This window comes from Microplitis mediator, chromosome 10, assembly GCF_029852145.1.
Source record: "Microplitis mediator isolate UGA2020A chromosome 10, iyMicMedi2.1, whole genome shotgun sequence".
NCBI classification, from domain to species: domain Eukaryota; kingdom Metazoa; phylum Arthropoda; class Insecta; order Hymenoptera; family Braconidae; genus Microplitis; species Microplitis mediator.
Window position 1 is genome coordinate 13,368,971 of NC_079978.1, and position 19,086 is coordinate 13,388,056.

Here is a 19,086-nt window from a genome sequence, read left to right on the forward strand (position 1 = left end):
TATTTTTTAATTACTAAAAAAAATCTGTCGGTTAAATTGGCCCAACTAAAAATAAAATTTTAAATTCATTGAGATTAAAAATTATTTTTATTTTTATATCACTCGAGTCAGCTTGTATCTTTAATCTTAAAGTATATAAAGTCACTGACTTACTTCGACGCCACATTCAGATCATCACGCAGTATGAATTAACATAGTGCATCAGTCAGCACAAAGGGTAGAAGTACCGTTTTTAGCCACATTCGAGCTAGTTTTGGCCACAGAAATTGTAAATAAAATGATTTGTAAAACACAATGACATAATTAATATTTTAAATGTATTTGAAGATACTTCAACACACTATTTCGATGGAATTTTTTTTTTCATACTTTTTCATTAATTAGAATAAATTATTAAATGTCTAAAAATGGAGCAGTGACCACAAATGGTACTTCTACCTTATGCCATTGACCCGGGCGCTGCTTCCAAACGTCATAGACTAACAAGAAAAAATTAAACTCAAATTCAACATATGAATTTTTTTTTCTTTTTGTTATCAATAATTCTACGTTGGAAATACTTCCTATTAATTATAAAATATAAAAAGCTATTTTAGTTTTCAAGAAGGGAATAAAATAAAGCAATGAATAAATTTTTTCATCGATCGAAAAACATATGCTACGATATGATAATTTATTTTAACGATTCATAATAAATTTTTTATTATCAATTTATAATAAACGATAGGCTTTTTTAAAAGGTAATCAATTGTTTATAAATAAGAACATTTACTGTAGGTTTTTTTAATAAAATCAGCTGCTCTTTCACCTATCATCGTAACTGATGCTTGAGGATTTCCTGAGACAACCTATAAATATTGGAAATAATAATAATAACAATGATGAAAATTTCTAATGAATTTTTAATGTGTTGTTCATAATTGATTTAAAAAATTTACTTAAGCTATTAACTGGCATTTTAATACATTTTATTAATTCATTTCTAATTTAATTACATATGTTTACTGTTACTATGTAAATAATTGAAATACGATTTATTATGGCCAGTGATTGAGTGGGTATAGCATTGGTCAGTTACCTGATTCACTTCTCGATGTACATTCTTAAATTAAATCTTATAAATATATAATTAGGGTGGTAATCGTAAAAAAGAGATCGAAAAAATAGACTTGGAAAAAATAGGTCCGGAAAAAATAAACACGGAGAAAATAGACTCGGAGAAAATAGACGCGGAAAAAATAGACTGGAAAAAATAGACTTGGCAAATCAATTTTTCAGCTGACTACCGATTTCATGTGAAACTTCATGCTCGGCTTTACAATTCGATGATATCATGTCGTTCAATGTCTATCAATTGACTTGTTAATTCCTTTCGTGAAAATGAACATCTCCAGGGGCGGAGCCCCGGTGGGGGGTTAGGGGTGAGGCCCCCCAGATAAAAATAAGAAGTTTCACTATTTTGTAAAGGTATACACAGATAAAAAGATTTACTTGGTTCCCCGTATGAAAATGACATAGATGGTCAGAATATATGTAAAAATATATGATAAAGATCAGAAAATATATATGGCCAATTTAACTATATTTTCTGATGTGTTTTTTTTTATATTAAAAAATATAATATTCATCATATACGAGTCCGTATATGTTTAGCATATATAAAATATATGTCAATCATATACAAAAAATATATTTTTATCATATATGAAAATATATATTCTTGTCATATACAAAAACTATATTTTTATCATACATAAAAATATATATTTCTATCATACACGAAAAATATATTCAGATCATATATAAAAACATATATTTATATTGTGTATGGAAAAAAAAGCTTCTTATTCGTATGACCAACTCCAATTAAATCAGATCTAAATCGCAATATACTCTTTAAATTGCAGTTAAAATTTTCAAAATTAGTTAATTTGATGCGAATATATATACCAATATACATATACATACACCGAATAAAATATATGCTCAAATATAACAAAGAAAATATATGGTGCCATATATTTCATTTCATATAAAAATTTTATATTTTTTGAATATAAATGGAAATATATTAATACAATATATTATAAGATAAATGTAAATAAATATATATAGCTTAATATAAAAAACATATAAGTTACATATATGGAATACATATATTTACTACTGTATATAATTTTATATTAAATCGGCCAAAATCTTTATACGATTGTTTATGATATATAATATAATATATCATATATTTTTTTGTTGCAAACATATATGATTTTATATATTTTAACCATATATTGTTTTTTCATACGGGTCAAGTAAAATATTTTCTTCAAAATTTTATCCTTGAATGAGGAAAATATCGTTTCTTGTTTTTAGAAAAACTTCTTGCTTTAAGAAATTTTCTTTCTTGCTTTAATAAATTTGCATTTTGGTTTGAAAAGTTTCTCTTGTTTCAAAATAATTTTCTTTCATCGAGAAAATTCAATTTTTGGATTAATTGATTTGATCTTCATCATAGAAAATGTTCTCCTCTCAAGAAAATTTAGTTTCATGTTCCAAAATGTTTTTATTTTGTTTCAAGAAAATGTTCTCTTATCAGGAAAATTTACTTTCTCACTCCAAAATGTTTTTATTTTTTTTCAAGAAAATGTTCTCTCAAGAAAATTGCGTCTCTTGCTCCAAAATGTTTTTATCTTGTTGTTAAGAAAAAATGTCTTGAGCTAAAACGAAAATGCTTTTGAACTAAGAAAAATAACTTTATAAATCAAGAAAAAACTTTCTTGGACCAAGAAATTTTTTTATCGCAATTAAAAATATAATTTCAGTTAAGAAATTAATTTCTTTAGTTGAGTAAAAAAAATTATTGAGCTAAAAAACTTTTTATTTTTTATCGAAAAAATTATTTTTCGGTTTCAATATTATTAACAATGCTGTGAAGCAGATAAATACTTTGTCAGAGGCATTTACAAGGCATAGGACACTTTCTCAATGAGTTTAATATGGCTCAAGGAGCTCGAAAACAGCGAGAAGTTTTGGGGCTGGCCCGCAGGGTCAAACGATCGACCGATTTTTATTTCTTGGCTTAAGTAAGTAACATACTTAAGTTAAAAAAAATGTTTCTTATGCTAAGAAATAAAAGTTTTCAAAACAATTAATTCTATTATTGGACCAAGTATGAGATATGTATTGGCGTAAGAATTTTTTTCTCCATTCAAGATTTAAAATTCAAAAAATTATTTTATCTGGTTCAATAAATTTCCGGTTTTCATTCCACCCGCTGATAAATTTCTTGGTTGAAGAAAAATTTTCTTGAATCAATATTTTTTTTTCTGTGTAATAATGTATGCTGATAATAAAAAAATAAAAAAATATATAACCCCACTATTAATACTTAAAGGTCTCTCGAAAGCATCTAAAGTGTATCATACTCGAAAACTTAAAAAATTCTTGAATTACCTTTAAAAAATTCATATTATATAGTGAATTTTTTAAGACATTTATTTTTCATGTAATAACATTTTAAGGGAATATAAAAAAAAATTCTAATAGTCGATTTTTTTGCGCTTCACTTATATATACACAGAAAAAACAGTTAACTTGGTTCAAGAAAAATATTTTTATATTCCAAATTTTCTTTCTTGATTCAATAAAAGTAAACCACTTGATTCAAAAACTTTTTTTTGGTTCAAGACAGTAAATTCTCTTGCTCCAAAAAAATTTATTTTTGAAGCAAAATCGAGAGTTTCTTGGTTTAAGAAAAAAAATTCTTGGCTAAAGAAAATAAGTCATCTCTTGCGAAAAAATCAACGTTTTGAACGAAAAAAAGTTAACTTCGGCCAAAAAACTGTTTCTTGCCCCAAGAAAAAAAATTTCTTACTCCAAAAAATCAAAGTTTTGAACGAAAAAAAGTTAACTTGGACTAAGAAAAAATTTCTCTTGCTCCGAAAAACAAATTTCTTAAATGAAAATAAAAGTTGCTTGAGCCAAGAAAAAGAAATTTCTTGCTCCAAAAATTTGCTTCTTCAATAAAGACTTAAATTTTTCTTAGTCAAAAATGTATTCTCTCTCCGACGGGTTGACGTGTTAATTCTTTTTTTATTTTTTTTAATTTGAAACGTAATTTTTTGTGTTTTATTTTCCGAGCAAAATTATTCAAGACTTGAATTTCAAGTAAACTTTAATATTAAATATAAAAGTCATGATGAATTATAGGATATACTATAGTACAATTCGAAAGGGTACCTGTAGATCTGTCAAGTGACAGACGAGTACTCGAACAAAATCGTAATGGAATTTGAAATATAACACTTCTGGAATAAATGTCTTACCAGGGACACTACATGTCGTAGGCGCAATCTCGTGGCGAGCACCGAACTACTCCGGCTGCTGCTGTCTAGCACCGGTGACTTTCCCCTTCTCCATATCGATCTTTTCTCCCAAGAAATTTTTAACTTCCCGCTAAGAAAATCGACGATTTTAGAAAAATTGGGAAGTTATTGTTTTCACCTCGATTTTCGAAAGTCGAGTTTTCATCAGATGTCGACGTTTTGAGGTCCTAGCTAAGCTATTCTGACTATTTTCAGAATGATGTCCGAGTGTATGTATGTATGTATGTATGTGTGTGCGTGTGTGTGTGTGTGTGTGTGTGTGTGTGTGTGTGTGTGTGTGTGTGTGTGTGTGTGTGTGTGTGTGTGTGTGTAAACTCTTTGTAACTTTTTAACTAATGAATCGATTTGGATGGTTGAGGTGGCAATCAAAAGAGCTTGTTGGCCCTCAACTTTCCTGAAAATTTCAGATCATTTGATCAAGCAGACTCGAAAATATTGGCGAATTACGAAAAAAAAAATTTTTTTTTAGTTTTTTAGTGATTTCTCAGAAACGACTCGAACGATCGACTTCAAAATCTAATCAGCTCTAGAACTTTATAAGCCACGTCGAATGCCACCTCAACCATCTCAATCGGTTAATTTGTTCGAGAGAAATCGTTGGCGAAAGAAATGATAAAAAACGTTTTTTTCTATTATCTTTGAAGGGACTTATCCGATCAATTTCAAAATCTAATCAGCTCTAGAACTCAATAAAACGCGCCGAATGCCACCTTGAACGTCACAATCGGTTCATTAGTTCAAAAGATATCAGCGCTGAAAAGTTAAAAAAATAACAAAATGTTATTTTTTCCGGATAAATCAATATGTCATGTACTAAATGTTTTTGAAATCATACCAACTCTTTCTGTTTATAGTCTCTTTCGATTATCATTTAATGTCATTTAACTTGTTCTTTAGTTTAAATCATATCATCAACAAAAAATTGAAAAAATCCAGTTTTTAATGTTTTTCTCGGATATTTCATATATTATTGCTCTGACCTAAGTCAAAACTCACTCGAATCTTGATTTTGATCATTGACATTGATTTCTGCCTCGATACATTTATTTCATTGAACATAATCGAGAATAAAAATTTAAAAACCGCTTCTTCATTAACAATTTTCGATTCTTAACTTGTCAAACTTTAGCAAAAAACGCAACTTGGTAGAGCTTGAAAAGCTCATAAAAAATAATCGCAGGTAATAGCATTTTCGATCTAGAAGAGCTCGAAAATATATTCAGAGTAATGTTTTCGAGCTCCTCGATATCGTCCTACGAGTTTAAAAAAAAAAAACAAATTGAAGCTGAATAAATTTGCTAAACGATGTATGCATTTGTTTAGTTGAAAGAATTTTTCCGCGGTCCGTGGGCTCTTCAGAAAAAAAAAAAAAATTTAGAAATTTTTTGGCTCGCGGTATTTCTCATGTTTGCGCAATAATCGAAACTTTTAAAAAATTTTGAAAAAAATACACCTAAACTAGAGATTTCAAGCTATAAAATGCTTTTTTTAAATTTTCGATACGATTTTTTTTCCACCAAGTTACAGCCTTCCAAAAATCACTAAAAAATTTATAAAATTTTTCTGCTCCTTTAATTTTTTGCATTAGTGTATATATATTAGGGTGGTCCTTATTTTGGACATTTTTGAATTTTTATGCTCCCAGAGACTTATGTGGTTCGAAATAAATGAAAAAAAATATCCTCAAAGTTTCAGATCTCTATCTCAATTTTAACCCGTGCCGCACAGCAATATAAGTTTCCCATTTAAATAACACGGGGTTTTTGGCATTGAACAATTAATTTTTTATTCCGGCTAAAGTAATTGTTCGAAAAATTTGAAACTCTGTAGACTTTATCCTTATATCAGCAGCTGCTCCTCAGAATTTTTACAGATTTTCAGCTACTATAATTTTGGGGGTACAACATGATCAAAAAAAAAGAAAAAAAAATTTTTTATTTCTATATAAAATTTTTTTCAATACCATATCAAATCACTGCATGCTTATCAGATGTTCTTACTTTTTTCCATTCTCGCACCCAATTGGGTGAACAGCATATCTTTGTTGCACTAATACAGTAATCAGGAGCTTTGGATGAGTTTTTCTTATGAACAAACGAAAATTTTCAAAAATCAAAGCGCACTTCGCTAAGTAAGACAATAGTGCGTTAATGTGCAGTAGAGTGTATCTTAAAAGGATTTTTCGAATTTATTACGATCACCTCTCAAAATAGTTTCAATTACAACAGAAAAAATTCCCTTAAAGTTTAAGCTCTTAATTCTAACGGGAAGAGTTACCGCAAAATTTTTTTTGTGATTTTTTCAAGAAGTATTTTTGTTTATGTTATTTGACTTTGTGTCTTTTTCAAAAATACATAATGCATTCAATTAATATCAGAGATCGTTATATCTATGCCGTATGTCTTAGTTTAATATTTAGTAAATATAATCAATAAATTAAATTTCTTTCAATATTTGCTTAAATGAGTTTGTCACCTTTGAGTTTATTATTTGTTTTAAGCATTAAATAATAAACAAAATGTTAGAAGTTTTGTGTATCATAATATCGAAATAATTATTTATTTACAATTTTTTAACTATAATAAATTATTAATAAAATAGATGTCTTTGATAAATAAATATAATAAACTTAAAAAATCACAAAAACAAAATTTGCGGCACGTTGTCCCGTTGGAATTAAGAGCTCAAACTTTGAGGGAATTTTTTTCTGTCGTAATTGAAACCGTTTGTGAGATGATCGTAATAAATTCAAAAAATTATTTTAAGGAACACTTTACTGCAAACTAATGCAAAGTTCCTGATTACTGTATTAGTGCAACAAAAATATACCGTTCATCCACTTAGGTGCAAGAATAAAAAAAAGTAAGAACTTCTGATAAGCATGCAGGCTGATTTGATATGCTATTTGAAAAAAATTTTAGCTAAAAATAAGAAAAATAATTTTTTTCTTTTTTTTCATCATGCTGTATCCCCAAAATTATAGTAGCTGAAAATCTGTAGAAATTCTGAGGAGTAGCTGCTGATATAAGGATAAAGTCTACAGAGTTTCAAATTTTTCGAACAATTACTTTAGCCGGAATAAAAAATTAATTGTTCAATGCCAAAAACCCCATGTTATTTAAATGGGAAACTTACATCGCTGTGCGGCACGGGTTAAAATTTAGATAGAGACCTGAAACTTTGAGGATATTTTTTTTTATTCATTTCGAACCACATAAGCTTCTGGGAGCATTAAAATTCGAAAATGTCCAAAATAAGGACCACCCTAATATATATATATATATATAATACTAGCTGCTGCCCGCCCGCTTCACTGGGCATTTTGTAATAACTTTATATTAAATCAAGATATCGCCATAATTTTTTTTTTAGATAAGGGCCAAATATCTAAGAAATATAACTTAGAAAACTACATTGAAATCGATCTAGTAGTTTTTCCGTGATGCGTGCATAACTGCAGACCTCTATCATTTTATTTATATAGATAAATTTTCCAAAATTTTTTTGTTCCAGTAAACATATTGTAATTAAAAATCAATGAATGTAATATTAATAGCTGTTGGATCAAAGCCGAAATAAAATTTAATAATAATAATAATAATAGATAACCTTTGGCATAACAGAAGCATCTGCAACACGAAGTCCTTGGATACCGTGTACTCTAAGATATGGATCAACGACAGCCAATGAATCGGAAGTAGGTCCCATTTTACATGTACCAGTCTGGTGATTTTCTGTACGTGTGTCTATATGAACAGCACATTTGAAATAGTCATCAGAGAGAAATTTATATTTCTTGCATTCATCGATCGGTTGGCTTGCAAGAGTAAGACCTAGTGATTTCATGGTACTTGACTTTGCAATATTAATAAGAACATGAATACCATCGATCAATACGTCAACGTCTGCAGGGTCAGCAAGATCATTACTCCAAATTATAGGATGCTTCAGTGGATTTTTACTTGCCAAACTTATAATTCCTTAAATAAAAAAAACAAACATGTTTTTTAAAATTTTTTCTGTTACATCATTTTATAATTCACATAGTTTGAATTGCAAATTAGTTTAGCAAATATCTCTGACCTCTACTTTTAGCATGTAGATTGACTGCTGTGAATCTGACTGTTCTTTTATTATAATAACTGGTAAGATCTACATCGCCATTTTCACGACATGAAGCTTGGAAACCCGAAAAAAAAATTTGTAAATCTGGATAGTCTGGTGTTGTGTAACGTGATGATAAAATAGCGGTCACTTGAGCCAATCCAGAAGACGATAATGGTCCCGTTTGGTTGCGTATATACTGACTTACATCATCTAAATTAAATCCGTTTGCATTAGGTTCATTAGGGAGTATAAAATCTAATTTATAAGAAACATGATTGTGAAGATTTTTTCCAACTCCTGGTAAGTCAAGAACGACAGGAATCCCTAAAGAATCAAGTTGCTCTTTCGGACCGATACCGGATAAAAGTAAAAGTTGAGGAGAGTTTACGGCACCTCCTGAGACTACAACTTCCCGAGTGACCTTTGCTTTATGATTTTTACCATTCTAAAAAAAAATATTGATATTTATTATTACTATAACATCTTAAGGGCAATGTGTTACAGTAAATACAAATGACATGCATGTCGGTTAAATTGATATTAATTATTTTTTATTTTCCTTGTCAAATTACTCACCATAATATATTCAACTCCAATAACCTTTTGTTTTCTAGTCAATATTCTAGTAGCAGTAGAATTAAGCACTATATCGAGATTTCTCCTATTGCGAATTGGACGGAGAAATGCTGATGCTGTGCTCTGTCGCACTCCATTTTTACTCATTGTTTGAGCAACTGTAAAACCATGAATTTTTTCACCGACCATATCTTCTGTTGTTCCGTATCCTGTTTCATTGGCAGCTTTTAATATTGCATCAGCGAATGCTGGTTTCCATGGAAATCTTACATTATAGTATTTGAAATATTAATTACATCATTATTACCCGGGTCAAAAATAAAACTTGATTCAGGCTCGCTTTACCTTATTTTCTTTTCAAGTTATCGATTTGCCGACGATTTTTCGATAAGATCTCGACTTTTTCGACTTAAATTAAATTTTTTTCAACTTATTGAACTTTTTTCATCTTAGTTTCGACTTATTTCAACTTATTCGTCTTTACTTCTAGCACAATAGTCATTCATCTTACTTTTGACTTGCTGAATCAAGTCGAAAAAAAGTAATTTATTCGCCTTACTTTCGCCTTAATTTATAAAAATTATATCACCGTAGTTTTGACCTTTTCGCCTTATAATTTAAGTTAAATAAGTCTAAACCAAGTCAATTTCGACTTGATTTCAACTTTTTCGTCTTAAATCGTGACTAAGTAAGCCAGTTAAGTCTAAACCAAGGCGAAAACTCAATGTATTTCATATCTTCGTAAAAAAAAGTCGAGGTATTCTTATAAAAAACAGCTCCAAATTTCGACTTGGTAAACCAAGTCTAAATCAAGTTTTATTTTTGACCCGGGTACTTATATATAAGCAAAAAATCAGATAAATTAAGGTATTTTGATTTGTTAAATTTTCTTATAAATCGGAAAGAAATAAATTTGAAAGAATTTTTTTAGCAGGTATTGTATTTTTCTCGAAAATTGCACTGGCGTTAAATTTGTCTATTTTTTTGAAAATGTAAATTAAAAGTAAAAGATGTAAGTTTAAAGAAGCCTATGATTTTTTCAATGTCTCTATTTGGCTCTTCTCTAAGTAAGAAAAGGAAGTATATTTAATAATAGACACCTTTCAACTGTCATCGGACCTCCAGTTGCATGATATTGACGACCAACTCGATCTATTTCTGAATTGTTTTCTGACTTCAGGAAAAATGGTAAAACCTAAAAAATTTATTAATGACATCAGACATTTCATAGCGACATTTTTTTTTCAAAATCTTAATTTGAAATCTTTTTGTCAATACTTGAAAAAATAAATCCCCGTGAATTTTAGAACATTTGTTATTTAAGTACATATGTAATTTTTTTTTGTACTGTTATTGTTTATTCATTTATTGCTGGAAAATAGCAAGTAATTTTATAAAAAATTTAAATAATAGTAAGGTGTAAACTCTATCACTAACAAATAACAGTGTCAGAAAGAAACTTAGTACATTATATTTTTTTGTCAAGGATTTCCTATCCTACAAAGGTGTTAAAATTGATAAAGCTAAAGAATAGTTATTTTCGATACGTATGCGGAACGGTAGGAGTTCTGACTGCTTGAAGTGACGTCACGAGTTTGAGGCTATGGGCGCTTTCTTATGAAGACCGGATATAGTACGAGGTCTTGATGAGAATGTATCAAATGTTTCAAGTCGTATAGGAATGTAAAGACAGATAGAGAGAGAGAAGTTACTTTTCGATACAAGTTCGAGGAAAGTTAACCAAACTATAGATTGCCAGAAATCGTATAGTTTGCGCCCTCTGCATGTTGCTTGAAAATTCAACTTTCGCGGTTGATATGACAAAAAATTTCTTACTATAGAAAATAACAATAAATTAAAAATAGTATATTACATACCTAGGCCAGTAAAATAAGAAAAGTCTCAGAGCACATGTAATTGTTGGCCGAGGCGAAGCCGAGGCTGACAAACATGTGGTCTGAGGCTTTCTTTTTTACTGGCCAAGGTGCGTATACTATTTTTCTGCTCGACGAAGCCGGAAAGTTGCAACTTCGTTTAGGGCAGCGGCCCGAAAGTTGCCACTTTCCGGCCGGAGGGCAGAAAAAAAAATTTTCATATTTTAATGGACGAGTATAAAATTCAGAAAGTTCTTTTAAGATTTTAATTAAGAGCTGTAATTCACAGAAGATTTTTTTTTGTGTTGACCAAAAAATTTTCGTCAGTGAATGTGATAAGTAAAACATGTTTTCTGTGTTTAATAGAGAGAGAGATAAAAATTTTCGAGATTACTTCTGCCCATGACCATCCTTCATTGCCCATGGCAACCCAATTTTCATAATCTTTAGCGTTGCCCCGATGATAAGCCATCCCATGGTGAACTGTTGTCCCACCGAGATTACGTCCACGAGGCCAGTTGCATGACCCTTTTTGCGCCAGACAAGCATGACTTTCATTAGACGTTTTGTATTTCCAATCGAGACTACTGCCTTTAGAATAAAATCCCACATTAAAGGAAAATATAAAAAATATTTTACGTTGTAACCCGAGTCGAAATTTCACTTCGCTTTAAGTACTCAATAGGATAATTTAAAAAAACCAACCTATGGAATTTATGGCTTAAGAAGGACCTATATACCGAGAAAAAAATTCTTCCGTTGGGAGGAATTTTGAGCTCAATTTTTAAAGATGGCAATAGCCATTTGAAATTTCCCATGTGAATAACACGCAAAAAAATTTTTTTCACTATAAATGTTATAACTTTTGAACCGTTTGAGATAAAAATTTAGCTCTAGAATATTAGAGTAGAATATTGTTTATTTTTGTAGGACTTTAAATTTCTTAAAAAAAAAGACTTAAGAGTTGAATTTCTAAACTTAATATTTTGTATACTTGCAGGCCATCAAAGCTTAAATTGAAGAATTATAGAAATTTGAGGCTCTATTATTAAAAATATCAATACTACGAGAACATTTTCTTTGATTATAATGTAATGAAGCAAGTAAAAAATGTAATTGACATAGTGGGATTATAAATCAAATAGAGTTTTAATTTTTTTATTTGTATTGTATTCCAGTTTTTGGCCTCTATAACTGGGTCATTCCACCAATAAAAATTCTTTTTTGAGTGTGACCCCCGCGCATTTTGTTCAAACTTTGTGGAGTGATTCTCTACATCAGAATGGAGATTTCCTGAATAGAGCCTTAAAATTCTATAATTCTGTTAACTTCAGACTTTGATGGCCTGTAAGTATACAAAATATTAAGTATAGAAATTCGACTCCCTGCTCTTTTTTTTAGGAAATTTAATGCTCTACAAGAATACGCTGGACCCAAATTTTTATCTCAAACGGTTCAAAAGTTATAATATTTTTAATGAAAACAATTTTTTTGCGTGTTGTTTAAATGGGAAATTTCAAATGACTAGCGACCCCTTTTAAAATTGAGCTAAAAATTTTTCTCAACGGGAGAATTTTTTTCTTGGTATATAGGTCCTTTTTAGGCCATAAATTTAATAGATTCGTTTGTTTGGATCACCCGAGTACTCAATATACTGAAATAGAACTATTTTGGTACTTGAGATTCTTAAGTGGATCTAAATAAAGTATTTTTCATACCTTATACTCTTATTAGCTCCTACGGATTCTAACAAATCAAAATTTTACATCTTTTTAAAACCTAGAAAAATTATTCATTCTGATCTGTTAATTTAAATTCTCAACTTTCTACTTAAAACATAAGTATCCTACATTTCAACAATCGTGGATTTGTAAATAAGTTATTCAAATTCTGTTTTACTTTGTTTCAGTAGATTTCATAGAAATCTATCTTTTGCATTTGTCCTCATGGTGGAATTTTCAAAGAATTTTGCCATAATCTATCATAATTCATCGAGAAGATTCCAAAAATACCAAATCTTTAAAAATTTTTGATGGGTGATTTATTAAATTATATATATAATTTAATAAATCATATATATATATATATATATATATATACTTATTTATACTATATTTAATATATATACTTATTGAAAGTAGAACAATAATCGTGAGAAATCTACTTCCATTTCGGATACCGGATGGCCTTTTTAACTTCCCGCTAAGAAAATTAAAAGTTTTCAAAAATTCGGGAACTTATTGGTTTCGGTCCGATTTGCAAAAACCGAATTTCTATCAGATTTTGACGTTTTGAGGTTCTAGGAAGCTATCCTGACTAATTTCACGATGATGTCCGAGTGAATGTATGTGTGTGAATATTCATAACTCTTAAACGGATGAACCGATTTTGATCTTTGAGGTGTCATTCAACGCGGCTTATTGATATCTTGAAGCCGTAAAAATTTGAACTTAATCGGTAGGGTGCGTTCAGAGATATTTCAAAAATGTTTTATTTGGATAACTTTTTATTTGCTCAATGGATTGATTCCAAAATCTAATCAGCTCTAAAACTTTATAAGCCGCATCGAATGCCACCTCAACCATCGAAATCGGTTCATTCGTTCAAGAGAAACCGTTGACGAAAGAAATCAAAAAAAATTTTTTTTTTGGTTTTTTTGAAAAAATTAGTTTTTAATCACTTTTAAAGTCCATATAACTTTCAAAATAAAACTTATACATAATTTCCGTAAAAAGTATTTTAAAGCTTGACTAATAAGCTTTAATTTATGACCTTAAACTTTATATTTTGACCATTTCTTCCAATAATTTGATAGCCTTGAAAATTTTAATGGAGTCAAAAAATGTTGAAAATATGGTTCTCATTCCACATAATTTATGCTTGTCCCATTAGAATCCGGTTTCATCAGTTGTATTTTACTATGCACAAAATAACCTGTAAATTTCTCTGCTATTTTATATTTTAAAAGTATTTCTTTTATTATTTATGATGTATCGAATGTACCTCTAATCCCTATGATTATCACTGGTCTTGTCATTACGATAGCACCCACAAATCTTAACGGATCTTAATGAAATTTTTTACACTTATTCTATAGGCGATTACCTTGATCAAGTTCAAAGATGGGCTGAATTGTTCGAATGGTTTTGAAATTGTCATGATTTTTCGTAAAAATCAGTTTTTAATCACTGCTAAAGTTTATATAACTTCAAAACTAATATTCATAGGCAATTTCCGTATGAAGTATCTGAAAAATTGTCTCATAATCTTTAATTAATGACCCTAAGCTTCATGTTTTAACTTTTTGTTCCAATAATTTGATAGCCTCAAAATTTTTAATGAAATCAAAAAATGTTGGAAATATGGTTTTTATTTCACATAATTTCAGCATTTCTCATTATAATCCAATTTCGTCAGTTGTATTTTATTGTGAAGAAAATAACCTGTATATTTCACAGCTATTTTATATTTTAAAATGATTTCTTTTATCACTAATGATGTTTTAAACGTACCTGTACGTCCTATAATTAAAACTGGTCTTGCCATCGTAATAGCGATTACAATTATGATCTCATACTAATTAAATTTGGTTGATTTGGTACATTACCTATATAATGTTTTGTCAAATCTACTATCTGAAGTTCTCTATCGAAAATAGTCGTTGTCTTTTTTTACCCTCACTCTTAGAAAACGAGCCTAATTTCATATCGTGACTATACAATAACATAAATCACAAGATAGGTATATATGAAACTTTTTATATAGATTAATTGGAAAATCTACCTTCCATTTCGGCTGCCGAATGGCCTTTTTTTTCTTGCGCGAAAATTTTTTTTTGTGATGAACTATGATTTTTTCCACATGCACTTAAAAAAAAAAATATTGCTCCGAAATGACGCAACCAATATATATCTGTATATATATATATATATATATATATATATATATATATATATATATATATATATATATACATACATAGATAAATACATATATAAACTTTTTAATCAATGGTATTTTTGGAACCTACTTGATGAATTATGATAGATTATGGCAAAATTCTTCGACAATTCCACCATGGGGACAAATGCAAAAGATAGATTTTTATGAAATCTGCTAAAAATATGTAAATATTATAATGTGATTTATCGTACAACATCTAAAATAATATCTATATTTTTGCCGTATTAATATACGATAATATATTGAAAAAAATATATATTGCTACATGTATCAATCGGAAAAAAATCGGTTAATGCTACCGATCATTTTTTTCCGTGTATGTTTAGGTTCTAATGAGTATTAATAATCTTTAAATTTTACGCCTATATAACGACTGAACCTGCCATTTTTACCCGTAACTGACATTTGTAGGTTTTATATAGGAGTTGCTTTTCTATACAAATTAAGTACTCAGTGAGTCCTTTTCTTTCTTGATGCTTTAATTTTTGGGTTCCAGCAGGGTTTTAAATTCCAACTTAGGACATTACTAAATAGTTTTTTTTTTTTTATTTGTTACCGATATAAACTCCAAAATTCGATGGAATATCAGCACCAGCCGGTTCATCAGGACCAGCTTCAAGTAATAACACTCTCCAACTAGGAACTTCACTTAGCCTACCTGCAACTGCACTTCCTGCAGCTCCTCCTATTTCATCAAAAATGTATTTCATTATTTATAACGTTCAGAAAAACAAAATCATTACAAACTTATAGATTATTTTCAAATTTTATTTAAGGTATCCGTGGGTAATAAGGCCTAAGTGACAGAAATGATATTTAAAATAATCGCCTTCGCTAAAGTCTACTCTAGTAGAAGGGTCTTGCATAGAGATTTTACGACAAGTTTATAGAATCCCGATACTACGTTCCCTGTCTTCTATATTTCATCATCTGCCATATGCTGTCGTAGCACAGAAGAAATTATAAAAAAACAATCTAGTCTTCCGACTCCTAAAAAGGATAGTTTTTTTTTTTACTGATAGTTTTAAATGCTGTGTAGCAAAGGGATCTAGTCTTCTGACTCTTAAGCAGTATTGTTGCTAAATTTAAGTGATGATTTATCTCTAATACCAATTTTATTAAGTATAGTTTAACTATTACAGTTTGTTTAATCCGTAGGCCTTATTACCCTATCGTAGTAAAATAAGGCCTATTCGTATGGTTTTTATAAAAGTTCAATTTTTTGTTTTTTTATTATATAAATCTCCTTTAGCTAGGCCTTATTACCCACCGGTACCTTATTTATAATTACGTACACGCAAAAAAATGAATTATAAAAATTAGTAATTGATAACTAAAAATTTAGAGTGTGCTCACAATTTAATATCATTTCAAACAGTAAATTCGTGGTTTTATTGAATAAATTATAATAATCTTAATTTAATTATTTGAATTTGAAGTTTATATGTAAATGAATCATGTTACAAGTAATAGAAATTACTGTTTAGTAGATAAAAAAAATGAAATTATAATAATTAAACGTTTCAGCTTCAACATTCGATGCTAGGAACATTAAAGTTTATAGCAAAGAAGTAAAAAAACATTCAGGATGATAAATAAAATTTTCAATGTCGAACAATTGATTTTATGTACAACGGTATATAATTATTGCTTTCTTCAAATTGTAAAAAGTATATCCTAAGCGCATCAGTTTTTATAGTTGGAAACAATTAAATTTTACTTGTGTTTGTAATCTTTCAATGTATGTGAAAGAATTAAACTAAAGTATTACTGATGCGTGGCTATTGTATCTACATGGCAAGATGACGTATTTTATCATTTCAAACAATAAAATTCAAAAACCAAGAGTGACTATTTTTTTTCATATCAATATATTTTAGAGAACCATTCTTATACTTTTTCGCTTTCAATATTAGATTATTTATGAATTACCTTCTTTGATGTGGGTTTATTGTTCAAATAATAAAAATGAATTGAAAATCCGAATAAAATTTACCATTTATTTTTTTGCGTGTATATTAGTTACATGTCATTAATAAACCAGGTTTCTTTTCGATTCAAAGGAAAATATTCGCTTTGCTTTTTGTTCAAGAATGTTTTGTTTTAGCTTAATGTAGACATTTAATATTATTTAACTCTCTGTCCGTCACGCTATGAGCGCAGAGCCGCAATTTTTATTGAAAAATAATTTAACAACAATAAATTTCCTAGTCTTTCGAAGTTTTATTAGTTATATCTCCTATACTTTTTAGTATCAAATAAATAAATAATAATTATTTTTCAGATTTTATAAACTCAAGTAAATTCGGGCGTTGAATTTGTTCGGATTTTCTGCGCAGAGTTGCAAGTTACCACCAGTGACTCATCCCCAGCTCATTTAATTTATCTTTTTCTTTAATATTTTTATTCAATACAAAATTTTTTTTTTTGCAGTATAAAGTTCTTACAAAATTACAATTGTCTAGTCGTATAAGTGTGTGTGGTTTTTAATTTTGAAAAATCATAGTTATGATACTTGGCAACGGCGCGATGTTAAATACATGGCGGCGGAAAGCTGTGGCACGACGACCGAACGGTGGCAAGATCACGCAACGGACGGAAGGTTAATTAAAATAGTTAAATGAAAAAAATCAATTTAATACTAATGAAAATAAAATTTAATTATTTTATCACCAGCTGTCACAAGCTATTTCATTATTACGTATTATTATCATCATTTTATTGTATATTCTCACCTCCAATTACAATAAAATCATAAACGTCACGTGGCTTTTCGTCAGCAGCAACACGACCACAGGGATCAGCAACTGCCGGGCTTATGTCAATTAAATTGTTTACAATATACAAAAATAATACAGTTGACGCTCTTGTTGATGGGCAAACTTCTGTCATAGAAGGGCCACCCATAAACTGATTTGGACAAGCCATCGAGTAGTTGAAAAAATTTAAATCTCCCTAATAGACATTTACTTGTTAAGTAAAGCTTAAATAATTAATAATAATAATAATTAGTACATGTTATTCAAATATGAGCCTTTAGTATGACAAAAAATTTGGAATAAATACACGGGAAAAAAATTCCACCAAAATTTACGATGTTAACATCGTAATCGTGCACAGAAAAAATAGTTAACTTGGTTCAATAAAAATATTGTTTTCCGAATTTTTTGTCTTGATTTAATAAAAATGAAACACTTGATTCAAAGACTCTTTTTTGGTTCAAGACAGTAAATTCTCTTGCTCTAAAGAATCTATTTTTGAAGTGAAATAATAAATTTCTTGGTTTAAAGAAAAAAATTCGTGGCTATAATAGTATCCATAATAGTTAAATTATAAATAGTTGTTGGAAGAACAGTGGGCTTGCTAAGTTCGTCGTTAGGTTGTCCGGCAAAAAGCAAGGCCTAATAACGATGATCGCCAGGCTTGCGATTCTCTCCGACAACTATAAAATTGTCCTCATTGGTGCCGGGTATAATGGCTCACTAGCTGAGTGCCCGGTAAAAACCAACTAAACCTAAAAATCTTCTGATTTTTTACGGTGTAATACATACCATGATTACGGAATTTTTTTTTCGTTTTTTCACTACACACTGATGAAATTATTATTACTGAGCTATTGATGATCATTGTTAGCTACTTATACCACATATTATTCAAATGAAGGATTATTTTTAAATAACGATGCATTTAGCATAGATTAACAATATTATCGCTCTATAGTTAGTAATTATTCAAAATTACTGTTGTCATTACAATACATTAACTTTCAGTTATTATCAATTATCAATCATGTGACGAACATTGATGTGTGCAAAATATGTTTACTCGTAACTCTACGTCACTATCATGACTTATGATAATATTATTGACTTAGTATTTTTTGAAAGATATTCTTAAATACGGAAAATTTTCCACTATTAAATAAATACTTTTAAATATTTAATTGTCTATTAAAGATCTAGGGTGGGCCTCACTGGGGTGCCAGAAGACCTCGGTAGGCCCTGGTCGTCGATTCTTTTCTTGGATTATTATCTCATCTACGCGTTGACACTTTATTTTGTCTCCCGACTAGAATTTTTCATAAGGGCCTGACAAGGTCCTTATGGGGTTAACCTTATGTCAAATAAGGTCCCGATCAGGGTATCCTGACGAGGATCCTGATATGGATGTAACGCATAAGACCC

General features: G+C 29.4%; 1 protein-coding gene across 1 annotated transcript; it reads right to left on the reverse strand.

Moving 5' to 3' along the window:
- Window positions 1-614: 614 nt before the first annotated feature.
- Window positions 615-18,561, reverse strand: LOC130675854 (glucose dehydrogenase [FAD, quinone]-like). Its single transcript, XM_057481737.1, has 9 exons — window positions 18,454-18,561; window positions 17,638-17,857; window positions 15,459-15,587; window positions 11,334-11,530; window positions 10,166-10,260; window positions 9,066-9,330; window positions 8,466-8,934; window positions 7,992-8,362; window positions 615-848 (listed from the first exon to the last, which is right to left on the reverse strand). The coding sequence occupies exons 1-9, from the start codon at window positions 18,454-18,456 to the stop codon at window positions 753-755; spliced, it is 1,845 nt and encodes a 614-aa protein (XP_057337720.1). The 5' UTR covers window positions 18,457-18,561; the 3' UTR covers window positions 615-752.
- Between the last annotated feature and the right edge of the window lie 525 nt (window positions 18,562-19,086).